The sequence below is a fragment of the Salvia hispanica genome, chromosome 6 (genome assembly GCF_023119035.1).
Source record: "Salvia hispanica cultivar TCC Black 2014 chromosome 6, UniMelb_Shisp_WGS_1.0, whole genome shotgun sequence".
NCBI classification, from domain to species: Eukaryota; Viridiplantae; Streptophyta; class Magnoliopsida; order Lamiales; family Lamiaceae; genus Salvia; species Salvia hispanica.
Window position 1 is genome coordinate 10,478,212 of NC_062970.1, and position 12,724 is coordinate 10,490,935.

Sequence of the window (12,724 nt, forward strand, 5' to 3'; positions counted from 1 at the left end):
AAGGCTTGAAGCCCACCTAGCAAGTGTCGGCATATACAGACAAACACAAGTGTCCGTGTCTGGCTGGAGAGAAGTGTCACGTGGTGGTGGGCCTATGGCTCTCTTTAGCCGCAATTCATGCACCCTGTCCCACGCATTTTACTGTTGATTGTACCCCTCCCTCTATTAATTATTTTATTCCGTACTATCCCTCTCTATCTTCCAAATACTCCCTCGGTCCCGTTTTAGGAGTCCGGTTAAGTCGGGCACATGTTTTAAGAAAAAAGTGTTTAGTGTATAATAAATAAATATTGTAGTGGATGTTGGGACCCATTTTTAGTTGAGTGTCCAATAAATAAATGTTTTAGTGGATGTTGAGACCCACTTTTAACCCTTTTTTATTACTTGTAGGGGATGTTGGGACCCATTTTAACACTTTGTAGGTATTTTTTATTAATTTATCTTAATCGGGACTCCTAAAGCGGGACGGAGGGAATAATAATTTTAGTAAAATGAATTTAATGGTTCACCACATTCAACTAGATTTCATTTTTGCTTCTTGCAATATGCATCCCTCGTAAATATGTAGGGTATGTTTATATTTCTGTGTCCAATTTTAAAAAATATTATTTTAAAATTGATTTTGAATATATGTCTATTTTATGATTTTGGTCTTATAATTTTTTTTTGAATTGTTGCATCATGAATATTTCAACTTGGATCACAATTGGTCCTACACTAACTAACAATTTCATCAATTTTTAAACAGTTTTAACCCAATTTTAACCGATTTTTAAACGGTTTTAACCTGAATGGAACTGTTAAATCCATCAAAATCGGGTTAAAACCGTTTGAAAATTGACAAAATTGTTAGTGTAGGCCAATTATGATCCGAGTTGAAATATTTAGGATGCAAAAATTCAAAAAATAAAGTATATGACCAAAATTATAAAATGGGCATATATTCCGGACCAGTTTTGACCTTTACACTTTGATTTATGTACTACTGTATTATCAACCAGAATGCTCATCCTAATACTATCTTAAATTCTTAATGACAATTATGAATTAAAATATGATTGAAGCATTTTACATTTATCCTATTTGAAATTCATGTAAGGGCCCCTCAATTTTGACGTAAAAACTTACCGTATACTATAATCTAAATAAACTATATATATGCACATGTGTTAATATTAAAGTACTACTATAATTTAACAATTAATCATTTCCAAATCTGCTGGCCATGTGAAATGTATCACCCGTTATGTTAACTGTTCATATCAAAATCAAAGGAGCAACACATCAAAATCCATCAAAAAAGTTCAAACTAATCCATTTTTATTTAAAGTGACCAATAATTGTAATTCATGCGCTTAATTAACACTCCTTTCTTCCATATTTCTTTTTGAACATGGGATATAAAGTGAATAATTTCTTTTAGCAAAATGATAGAATAACATAATTAAGTACTACTACTACTTAATTTTCTTCAGCTTCTATTTTATACTCCCTCATTCTAGGATAATTCGTCTCATTTTTCTATTTCAGTCTATTCTACATAATTTGTCTCATTTCACTTTTATCATTTTTGGACGTGGACCACATGCTTCACTGACTCATTTCAACTCACATTTTATTATAAAACTAATATATAAAAGTAGGACCCACATTCCACTAACTTTTTCAACTCACTTTTTATTACATTTATTAAAACCCGTGACCGATCAAAATGAGATGAATTATCCAGAACGGAGGGAATAACTCTTGCTTTATTCTTTTCTTTTTATTTACTCTTTAAACATCATTTTCTCATGTCTCATAAAAAAAGTTCTCACTTATGAAAGGACATACTCCTTAAATTTAATTTTTTTTTAAAAACACTATTAATTACTCTCCGCGTCTCACTTTAATAGTATCATTTGAGTTCGACACAAATTATGTGTAAAGGAAAATTGATTAAAAAAAGTAATAGAATGTGGATCCTAATAAAATGAGAATGAAAAAAAATTAATGAAATGTGAAATTCATTATTTTTTGTAGTGTATTCCAACTGGAACTCCTAAAGAGAGATACCAAAAAATACTAAATGAGGACTGCTAGATGAGAAGGGGAGGGGGAGTACTACTAGTTTAATTTTCCCATATATACCTAAACTAGTGTCATTTCATATTTTTTTCGATTGTTCTCTTTTTCTTCTCTTCTACTTAGCTCTCATTTACTTCACCAAACAAAAGCTAATTTTCCCTACGTAGAAGGTCCTAAAAACATCGACAGCAACTACACATTAACATTCTTTTCCACTCAAAATGCTGCAATTTAAAAATAACAGCGATGCCGACAAACTTAGCTTGATGAAAACCACATGAGGTTTTTACATAAAAAGAAAACACATACACAGTTCCTCAAAAAGAAGAAGATAAGAAAAGAATGTATTTACCTTCCTTTTGCCCATTTCCCATGTTTTTCTCTCGTTCATTCCGTTTATCAAAAAAAAAGGAAAAAAATTCCTTAAAAAAAAAAATCAGTTGACAGAATTTCCGTGATTGTAACCATAATACGATAAATACCATTTCACGAACTTCTTCAGACCCGTTTGCAAATCGGTCGTGGGGTTGTACCCGAACTCCTTGTGCGCGTAGCTTATATTCGCGTGCGTGAAGGGAACGTCGCCGTTTCCAGGCATGTCGAGCACATTCTTCTTCGCTTTTATCTTCAAATGCTTCTCCAATATCCCCACCATCATCGGCACCGTCACGGGGGAAGTGTTGCCGAGGTTGAAGATCCTAAACTGCGCCGGCCCCCGCTTCTTCCCCCCTGACCCGGTGCTCTTCTTCGCCGTGTCCAACGATCCGATGCACCCCTTCACGACGTCGTCGATGTAGGTGAAGTCTCTTGCCAGATCAGCGTGGTTCTTCCCTCGGTATACCGTGATCGGTTTGCCTTGGAGGATGTCGCGGGTGAAGGAGAAGTAGGCCATGTCGGGGCGCCCCCACGGGCCGTAGACCGTGAAGAAGCGTAGGCCGGTTATTGAGAGGCCGTAGATGTGGTTGTATGTGTGTGTGATTTCCTCTCCGGCCTTTTTTGTGGCCGCGTAGAGGGAGGCGGGTTTGTCGGTGCGGTCGGATTCGGAGAAGGGGGCTTTCTCGTTGAGGCCGTAGACGGAGCTGGAGCTGGCCCACACGACGGAGGGCTGGGGGTTCGCGGACTTGGAAGCTTCTAGAAGCGTGACGAGGCCGGCGATGTTGCTGTGGATGTACGAGTGGGGATTCTCCATGGCGTACCTGATTCAGATTACAGGGTTAGGGTTATGTGCCCGAGATATATGTATGACAAACAAGGTAGATTTGGTTCAAGAGTACCTGACGCCGGCCTGGGCGGCGAGGTGCATGACGTGGGTGAACTTGGCGATGTCGAAGAGCTTGGCGAGTAATTTGGCGTTGTTGATGTCGCCGTCGACGATGAAGATGTGGTGGGAGGAGAGGAGGTCTTTGCGGGCGGATTTGAGGGCGGGGTCGTAGTAGTGGTTGAAGTTGTCGAGGCCGACGACGCCGTCGCCGCGTTTCTTGAGGGCGAGGGAGACGTGGGAGCCGACGAAGCCGGCGGCGCCGGTGACGAGGACGGAGAAGCCGTTGGGGCGGTGGATCTGGGCGGAGGAGCGGACGCGGCTCTCCCAGTGGGGGCCGGTGGTGAAGTAGCTGGTGGCGGAGGGCTGGAAGGTGAGGTAGGCGGCGGTGAGGGCGAGGAGGAAGAGGGCCCACAGGAATAAGGTGCTGGTGGAGGAGGAGCAGCGGTGGAAATGGCGGTGGGATTTGTCTTTGAATTTGCCCGGGGTGGAGGGGAGGAAGAGCTCCTCCGCGGACATGGACGGCATTGCTGTCGTATTATTTGGTCAATCAGAAACAAGGTTGGATCTGTATTGTATTAGATATTTGGATTTGGATTGGAGGTCTCTTCTCTCTCTGCGAATGGAATGAGGGAGGAAATGATTGAGAGAGAAGGAGAGATCCAAATCCGGAAACAGATGCAGAGAGATTGGGTTACATCTGCTAAGGAGGAAAGGGGGAGGAGAGGGGAATATATAGTGGGAGACCACAAATGAATACGCGTGAACAGGGTGGAAACTGTTTTGAGTGGACACTGGGGATTTGCCCATTTTGGAGAGACAGATCAATTGTGAGGTTTGATGGATTTGGTAGCTTCGTATTTGTACGGTTTACTTTTCATCATGCTAATAAATTCTAATTTGTTAATGCACAATAAATTACTCCCTCCTTGCGACATATAATGACTTTTTTTTTTTATAGAAATTATTCGATTTTGTAAATAAAAGGAGAAGTTAGTTGAAGGTAAGACCCATTTAAAGTATTAGTTTTATATTGCGAGTGTAAAAAGTTGTCGAAGAGATTTCCTACTCCACTTTTCCTACTCCATTTCTAATCCACCCCTCACAACTTAATAAAATAATCTTAAAATATGTAAGTGATGGTTAAGTGATGATAGGATTATTTTATTAAGTTGTGAGTGTGGATTAGGAATGAAGTAGGGAAAGTGGTGAAGGAGATCCTCTCCAAAAAAGTTGGTGGAATATGAAATCCGCATACTAAAAACGGAATAAAGTAAATGATTCTATAAATCGTGTACAACCCAAAATGACAAAAGAGTTCTTTAAATCATGGACGCAGAGAGTATTAAATATTCTCTTTTATTACGTATCAAATTTTAATAAAACATCGGTATAGTATAATAAAATTAATTCATTATTATCATATACTCACTCCGTCCCACGATAAGAGTCACCTTTGTCATATGTCACTTTTACCATAAATGGTAAGTAGATCATACATTCTACTAACTAGCTTCAATCACATTTTATTATTAAATCGATATAAAAAGTGGGTCACACATTCCACTAACTTTTCTAACCCACTATTCTTTACATTTTTTTAAAACTCATGCCCACACCGAACGTGACTCTTATTATGGGACGGAGGAATATAAAGGAAAAAATTAAGTACGCCTTCCATCTCGACTAAGTTGAGTCAAAACTTTTGAGCATAGTGATTAAGAAATTGTGTTGAAAACTAATAGTAAATATAAAGAGTGATTAAAATATGTGATGGAATAATTCAAGAGTGATTAAATATTTTATATTTTATCACAAAAAGAAATGACTCATTATAATTGAAATATCCCAAAAAAAAATATGAGTTAACTTAGTTGGAAAGGGGAAGTACTATTTTTTGGGTAGTCCATAAAAACTACTACTCCTAGTTTCATTTGTAAATAATATGGTCACGTGTGTAATTGATAAAATTCTCATATTAGAGAAAGAAAATAAATAAATAAAGCAATAGTATAACTGAGATAATAAAGAGAGAAAAGTAGTTATCCTAAGCTATAAAGGGAGTCTTGAAGCTTGTATTTGGGCCAGCCCACTTATAAAATTCTGGAGGCCCATATTGTTGGCTCCACACATATAACGGGCAGGCAATCAAAAATTTTGCAGGAATTTTTTTCGTAAATATATTACTTTAATTTTGTATACTAGTAGTAATATTTTAAATTCAATTTATCATTAAATTTGTTCATTCTACGCGTACCATCACATACCTAAATTTGGTTTGACGGGAAAGATGGAGTATTTGATGTTATATTCGATTTAAATATTTAATTTGCTTTATATTTCCGGAAACAGAAATTAGGCAGAATCGAAGAAAGAAAAAAGAAAGAAAAATGAGCAGAGTGATATGCAAATTCATTCTATCATCCTCTATCCCAGCTACTCACCTCCGCTTCGCTCCTCTTTGCACCGCCGCTTCAAGGTCTTCGCGTATGGCTGCTCAACCGTCTTCTTCTTCGTCGTCGTCGTCATCGCCATCTTCCCCTTCCCCTTCCGCCGCCATCGATTTTCTCACTCTTTGTCACAGTCTCAAGGTATCCGTTTCTGAATTCCTGAATCAATGCCTACTCAAATTTGTAAATTGTATGTAATTGGCAGCCAAATTTGGGATTGGAACTCCGGTGGCGAAACTATCTCCTTCCTTCGCTTTGTCGAAACATTGTAGATTAGAATGCATACCTCTATCGTGATCTACCCGTGGTGGAAAGGCTGCTGCTCTATACAAATTTGTAGATTGTATGATGGAATTGGAACTATCTCCTTTCTTCACTATGTCAAAACATTGTAGATTAGAATGCTTACCTCTATTATGATCTGGCTGTGTTGGAATTTTGGAAAGACTGCTGCTCTATACAAATTCTTATAGAATATGTTGCATATGCATTATCAAATAGATCTGATATTTATAATCAACAATAAAATAGATTGCATTGTGATTTCAATTTGATAAGAAGGGAAGTAGAGCGTTGGAATTTCTTTAGACAAAACATGAAGTCTGAAGGAGATACACATGGATTAGGGAAGAGTTACCTATTACATGGATATGTTGCTATATGCATCATTTTATCACCTAAATTTGCTTAACTGGAACTATTAGCGTAAATATGATCTCCTTTTGCAATCCTACCAGGCGACAAAGCGAGCAGGATGGGTAAAAAGGGGGGTTCAGGAACCAGAGTCGATAGCTGATCACATGTATCGGATGGGATTGATGGCTCTTATAGCTTCTGACAATCCTAGCGTCAACCGTGAGAAGTGAGCCTTTTTTTTAGAATTTCAGTTATATATTTTATTATGTATGTCGTGTTCAAATTTTTTACACCTGTTACCTCCTCGATCTCAGGTGTATAAAAATGGCTATTGTGCATGACATTGCTGAAGGTGAGGGATGTAGTATGTAGTATTATAATTTACAATGTATATGTGTTAGGAATAGATAGCATCAGAAAATGTGGATGCTTTTGGTTGCATTCAGGAGAAGGAACAAAGACACTTTTTAAGGATTGGCTAACAAACATTGCTTTGTATTGTGGGATGATCTAAATCTCTTTTTAGCATGTTTCTGATCAACTGCAAGATTTCATGTTTGATTCCGGTGTATAGCTATAGTTGGTGATATCACCCCTTCTGATGGGGTTCCAAAGGAAGAAAAGAGCCGACGCGAGCAAGAAGCATTGCAAAAAATGTGTGAACTACTTGGAGGAGGTGAAAGAGGTAAGAGAATATTTAGTCAACCATTGTTGTTCTCTTTGAACTTAATATATACCATGCTCTTATACCAGTTTACTGGCTGCTGTAATATGTTTGCTGCAGCTCAGGAGATTAAGGAATTATGGATGGAGTATGAAGAGAATTCTTCTATGGAAGCTAAAGTTGTGAAGGACTTTGACAAGGTAATATGTATACTGATCTCTCGACTCTTATGTGAAATGGGAAATTTCCTCAATATGGTGTTATTTACTCAAGGCTCAGTTCAGAATTCCAAAGTGCGCTTATAACAAGTAAATAGTGGTCAAAGTGGGCGCATTTCTGTGATTAAATTTTACCACATCTATCAGTAAAGTAAATACTAGCTAATTATTTTTGCTGAAGTGATGTATCAAAAGCTTTAAGACAAAACCTTTGATTTCGACAATCATTGATTGCAGCGTCCATTGGACATTAAAACTGCTGCATTTATTAAGTAGTACTCCCTCCATCCCACTTAAAATGACACATTTTACTTTTTGGGATGTCCCATTCAAAGGGACACATTTCTAAAAATGGAGACACTCCCTCCACTTTATTCTCTCTCCACTTAACACACTAAACAACACTGCATAAAATCGTGTGAAATACTTCGCTTTGTCTGCTTTGACTGGGAAGGAGGGAGTAATCATTGTTAATTTTAGCAAGTGCTTGCTTATCTTCTTAGTTCTATGTTTTTTCAATCATCTCAAATTTGGACTTACTCGCAGGTGGAGATGATACTGCAAGCTCTAGAGTATGAAACTGGTAATTCAACAAACCATAGTAATTCAAGTATTTTTCTGACATGAAGTTCATGATTATGGGATCTTAATATAGCTCGTCTTAGAACTGTTGCATGCCCTATCTCAATTAGAGTATGTGACTTGCTAATTTCTGAGATTGCATACATGAGATGATGCCTGCTACAACTCATTGATGGCCATACTTCCTTCATAATGTATCATTTTTTGAGGATAAATAGATGTTTGATTTTAATCAGTGTACAGTGTGTTCTCGTCAAGCGCCATGACTTCCCAAAACTATTCTACTTTCAATCTCCTTGTGTGTCAAATAAACCATGGAAGCTGGAGAGATATATACCCTGAGCTCTATTTACAATTTTGCATTCAGTAGCTAGTAGTCTTGCACTTTGCCTTATTTTTTGTCATGTATCTGCATCCAATTATAGTTGTACAATTTATGTTATGTTATCAGAAAAACTTACAAAACTGGAATATTTTCTTATATGCAGAGCAGGGAAAGGATTTGGAAGAGTTCTTTGAATCAACTGCAGGTTCACCCTAATTCCCATATTTCTTTTTGTCAAAACTAGCTGTATCACTCATTCTCAATTAGAAAATTCTCCGCATTGGTGCATGCACGGACATTGTTCTTGGATCAAAATAACAAAGTACGATATAGCTATATAATGACATATGTAATGGAACAAAACAGTTTCAGTCATTTATAGACCAGCCATTTCTATGGACATAACTCATAATGGCAAAGTGCTCTTTCTTGTAACTACAGGGAAGTTCCAAACAGATCTGGGAAAAGCATGGGCTCTGGAAATAGCATCAAGGAGGAAAAAACACTAACAACTTAGCTTATAACATCGTTCATCTAATGCCATTCCCATCTTGAGGCCACTTCTTTCTGTGTAGGCGGAGCGTGAGCTTTCACTTCCAAACTACCAGTGATTTTAGTATTTGAGTTTGCAGAATATATGCAGATTGGGATCATAGATAATAGCTGGGAATCATTTTTAAAACTTCCTTCTGTGTTCTCTGATACGGATAAATAAATATCGGCCATGATGCTTTTATCATTTTGCAGAATGGCATCTTCTTTATCTTCATTTTGGTTCTACATAATGGTTCTTTATCTACATCGGTAATAACTCGAATCTCCAATCTTAAAATATGAGAGAGTTTCATTTTTGAAATGAGACTATTTTTCGTGGGCACCCAAAATGAGACTATTTTTTTTATGGACGAAGTGAGTAATTGCATCGTCACAAATAGCAAAGCCTATGATTTGATGGCAACAGTAGGTTGAGACATCAATTTATGGAGTTGAAGATAAATGAGCTAATTGCAGTTTGGATGGAGATGGTGATGCTGCTCCAAGTACTCTCTGCTGTTCATCTCTGTCAACCTATTTCAATAAATAAACAAAAAATAATAACGACACAAGTCTTTTTTTGAAATCATCAAAAAGAAGATAAATCGATCCTTCCAAATCCGACCTACTAATGGTGCGATCTTTGGCGAAGCCCAAGTCGTTGTCCACGCACACGTCAGAAAGGCCGCGTGTGGTAGCAGCATCGGATATTGTCACAACCTTCTCAAATAGTTCCATTGGACTACCTTCTGCACTGCATAATAATCTAGCTCGATTCTCATACATCACCTATAAACACAAAAAAATCATGTGACCTACTATAAAACCAGCCAAATGATTTACAATGTTGAAGGACTAACATCAATTAGAGTCACAAAGCGGTATGCTGCAGTCCTATTTGCTGGCCCGAATATCGGAACGCCTTCGACAGCCAGTGTATGAAACTTCTCTGTGAAAAATTGTTACCTCAAACTGCTAGAAGAGTTCATATATAAACTGGAAATCTTGAAGAAGAAACGGCTTACTGAATAGCCCGAAATAGTCTGCAGCTCCGAGGGGCCTATCGCAGAGCTGGTCGAAAGGGAAGTAGGCGCAGCCGTTGGCTCCCAAAGGAACCTAACAAGTGTAAAACCACACCATTATAAGCAACAACCTTAACTATATATGTAGGCTGCTTTGCAAGATCGACCTGCAGTTTTCTTCCCATAACCACTTCAACCTCTTCCGGAGCAGCCACGTTTTCGCCTATCAACTCTCTGAATTTCTGTTCAAGAACCTTCGACGCATGTTTTCCGACAAAATAGAAGCCTTCCTCTGCCTGCATAAACCAATTTATATCAATGCGTATCGAAATATATTTTGCAAGGAAATTACTAGCGATAAGACATGGAAAATGTACCGATGTCATTTTGCGGTAGTCCAGATATGAACCAATCTGATGAACTACACATCTCTCCTGCATCAAAACAGATTCTTAGAAATCAAATAGTACTACATTTTTTTTGTAGTGAATGAGACAATTTATGCACCTTGAGAGTGGCAATGAACGGGAGGAACAGGTCCCTCTGCAGCCCTCCTTCGTAGAGCTTATCTGGAGCTCGATTCGAAGTAGCAACCAGAACCTGCAAAAGGTGTTTAGTTGAACAATCACTTGTATAGACAAGGGTTAGAGGCCTTGAGATGTTGGAAGCACTTACAACGCCGTTGTTGAACAAATGTGTGAAGAGACGATTTAGGATGAGTGCATCGGCTACATCAGTCACCTATATAGAGAATAGTTAGGCCAGAACCACTAAGTTAGAAGCGTGCAACGTGCTCAACAAGATCAACTCGCACCATGAACTCATCGAGGCATAACAAGATCGATTCGTTTGAGATCTCCCCACCTACGATTTCTAGAGGATCTGCAACTCCTCTATGTTTCTGCAAACGATTATTAAGGGTAAATAAGTAACAAGAAATGCAACAAGGGAACATCATATGTAAATACCTGCAAACGGGCGTGAACGTTTAGCATGAAGTCATGGAAATGGATCCTACGCTTTCTCCAGCTGCGTGGCCTACGGATATGCAACTAAGAAAATCATACCTTTACCTAATTAAGAAATAATAAACATCCTTACAGTTGATGATAGAACAAGTCCATCAGCATAGTCTTGCCAGTTCCCACTCCTCCGTAGAGATAGAGTCCTCTCACAGGCGTGAAACGGGGCGAGTACCACCAACTTCTCCTACAACATACACGTACTAATAATCAGCCATGAATCCATGTGATGGTGATCATGAACACTCATTAATAGTCTACCTCGCAGATCTTTGAGAAGCGGCGTATGCATCCAACCGGGAAGCTCCTGCGTTTGCAACGAGATCATCATATAGCCGTTGAAGCTCCCCTAACGTGTCTAGCTGCAACACAGTGGCACAAAATCAGACACTCAACTTTGTCAAGATTCTTCCTATACTCTAAACACTCTGCATTTAAACATGGTATACTAATCTCAAATTTACAATCTTGAACCAAAATTAGTCACTAGTGTTAACATACCTGTGAAGCATCTCCATCCAAAAGCTCGCCGGCAGCGATTCTTCGACCGTATTCCATGAGAGGTCCATCTCTACTAAGTTCTACCACTAATTCATCCAAGAAAATAAAAATTCAATCTTTTTATGAGGAAAAATTCACAAACAATTGAATCATGAATACAACCTCCAGTAGCAGCATTAGCAGAAAGAGCTCGAGACACCACATATAATGGATGTTTACATTCACAAACCCTTTGATTTATGTATACAGAGCAAAAATCGAATCTTTTTGTTGATCCAATGTTTCCCTTCCAAAGAGCTGGCCTCAAATGCCTCGCAGCCCAAATGATTTTTCTCATTTTTTGATGCAAAACTCAAAATTCACTAGTTTTTGATGTGGGAAGGAAACTGCAGTGAAGAAGATCAATGAATGAGTATCACAACATATAAAAGAATCAATCTTGTAAAACAATACTCCATCAAGTTGGAAATTGCTTTCCAAATGCCCATGAAACAAATTTTTGTTTTAAATTAGTACATAGATGATAATCTTACATTTTTTACACTGACAATTGAATCAAACAAGTCATAAACCTGGCAATTTAGCCTAGAGAAAAAAGGTGGCATGATTATGCACTAAATTTTTAACAAAATTCAAAATCTTGAGAAAAATAATATACCTGATTGATGAAAATGCCAAAATAAGATACATGCACATGCATTACATAATTATAATCTGTATGCAATGCTTGTATGAATAATGGAGAGTAATTCTCCTAAAAATGAATCAATAGAAGTGCTTAAAAATGTGAAAAGAGAGACATGAGAAATAGAGTATATAATTCCCCTATATCTGAGGAGCTGAGCACTTGGAAGATGGAACTCAGTTTTTTTTTTTAAATAATAGTGTTTCATCTTATCTTTTGTTAATAGGTTTAATTTTGTGACACATGTCATCATTGCATATTGATAGCCTTCTTTAATTTTTTTTTTCTCCTCGTGAAGTGGTTGAGTGATGCGTGTATATTCAATTAATATTCATTTTGACATGGTTTGATGTCACCTACATCCACTACATCCATTTACAAAATTGCCCATAAATAAATAAATAAAATTATAATGAAAATAGCGGTCATTGGTTGATGGTAGTATAGAATATGCAATGTCTTTACAAAATGATAATGACAGCTACGTATTAATTCGGTATGAAAATAATTGCTGGTGCAGGGGTAATTTGGTCATAAAATTACTATCAAAAGTTGGGAGTTTTATTTCAGTGGTAAACGGCAATTCGTGTTGGAGTTGTAAAGAATGTTGAATCTTATCAGTTAAACGTCGTTATCTCAGACGGCAAATGGGCCACAATATGGGCCATGGGCCCATTCACCCATGACGCAGTCACTATCCTCTCACTTTTAAAAGAAATAAAATATCCTCAGTTACAACAATACCAAATCATCATTTTAT

General features: G+C 37.8%; 3 protein-coding genes across 5 annotated transcripts; 1 reads left to right on the top strand and 2 right to left on the bottom strand.

Moving 5' to 3' along the window:
• Positions 1-2,260: 2,260 nt before the first annotated feature.
• LOC125196571 (UDP-glucuronate 4-epimerase 1-like) lies at positions 2,261-4,039 on the bottom strand. Its single transcript, XM_048095140.1, has 2 exons — positions 3,342-4,039; positions 2,261-3,263 (listed from the first exon to the last, which is right to left on the bottom strand). The coding sequence occupies exons 1-2, from the start codon at positions 3,851-3,853 to the stop codon at positions 2,504-2,506; spliced, it is 1,272 nt and encodes a 423-aa protein (XP_047951097.1). The 5' UTR covers positions 3,854-4,039; the 3' UTR covers positions 2,261-2,503.
• Positions 4,040-5,646: 1,607 nt separating this feature from the next.
• Positions 5,647-8,969, top strand: LOC125195686 (5'-deoxynucleotidase HDDC2-like). Its single transcript, XM_048093846.1, has 8 exons — positions 5,647-5,916; positions 6,513-6,637; positions 6,726-6,763; positions 6,986-7,096; positions 7,196-7,275; positions 7,840-7,876; positions 8,364-8,405; positions 8,642-8,969. The coding sequence occupies exons 1-8, from the start codon at positions 5,716-5,718 to the stop codon at positions 8,707-8,709; spliced, it is 702 nt and encodes a 233-aa protein (XP_047949803.1). The 5' UTR covers positions 5,647-5,715; the 3' UTR covers positions 8,710-8,969.
• A 104-nt stretch (positions 8,970-9,073) lies between these two features.
• LOC125195685 (AFG1-like ATPase) lies at positions 9,074-12,141 on the bottom strand. Of its 3 annotated transcripts, none has more exons than XM_048093842.1 (15): positions 11,938-12,138; positions 11,442-11,665; positions 11,280-11,365; positions 11,040-11,140; positions 10,858-10,965; positions 10,725-10,794; positions 10,571-10,657; positions 10,432-10,497; positions 10,264-10,356; positions 10,134-10,190; positions 9,924-10,052; positions 9,760-9,850; positions 9,595-9,683; positions 9,360-9,523; positions 9,074-9,268 (listed from the first exon to the last, which is right to left on the bottom strand). In XM_048093842.1, exons 2-15 carry the CDS (start codon positions 11,614-11,616, stop codon positions 9,202-9,204), a joined length of 1,383 nt encoding a protein of 460 aa, XP_047949799.1. In that variant the 5' UTR covers positions 11,617-11,665; positions 11,938-12,138; the 3' UTR covers positions 9,074-9,201. The 3 variants fall into 3 exon arrangements, with proteins under 3 accessions (XP_047949799.1, XP_047949800.1, XP_047949801.1); XM_048093843.1 differs by lacking the exon at positions 11,938-12,138 and adding an exon at positions 11,813-11,872; XM_048093844.1 differs by lacking the exon at positions 9,074-9,268 and having other exon boundaries at positions 9,383-9,523; positions 9,595-9,678; positions 11,938-12,141.
• Positions 12,142-12,724: the final 583 nt, after the last annotated feature.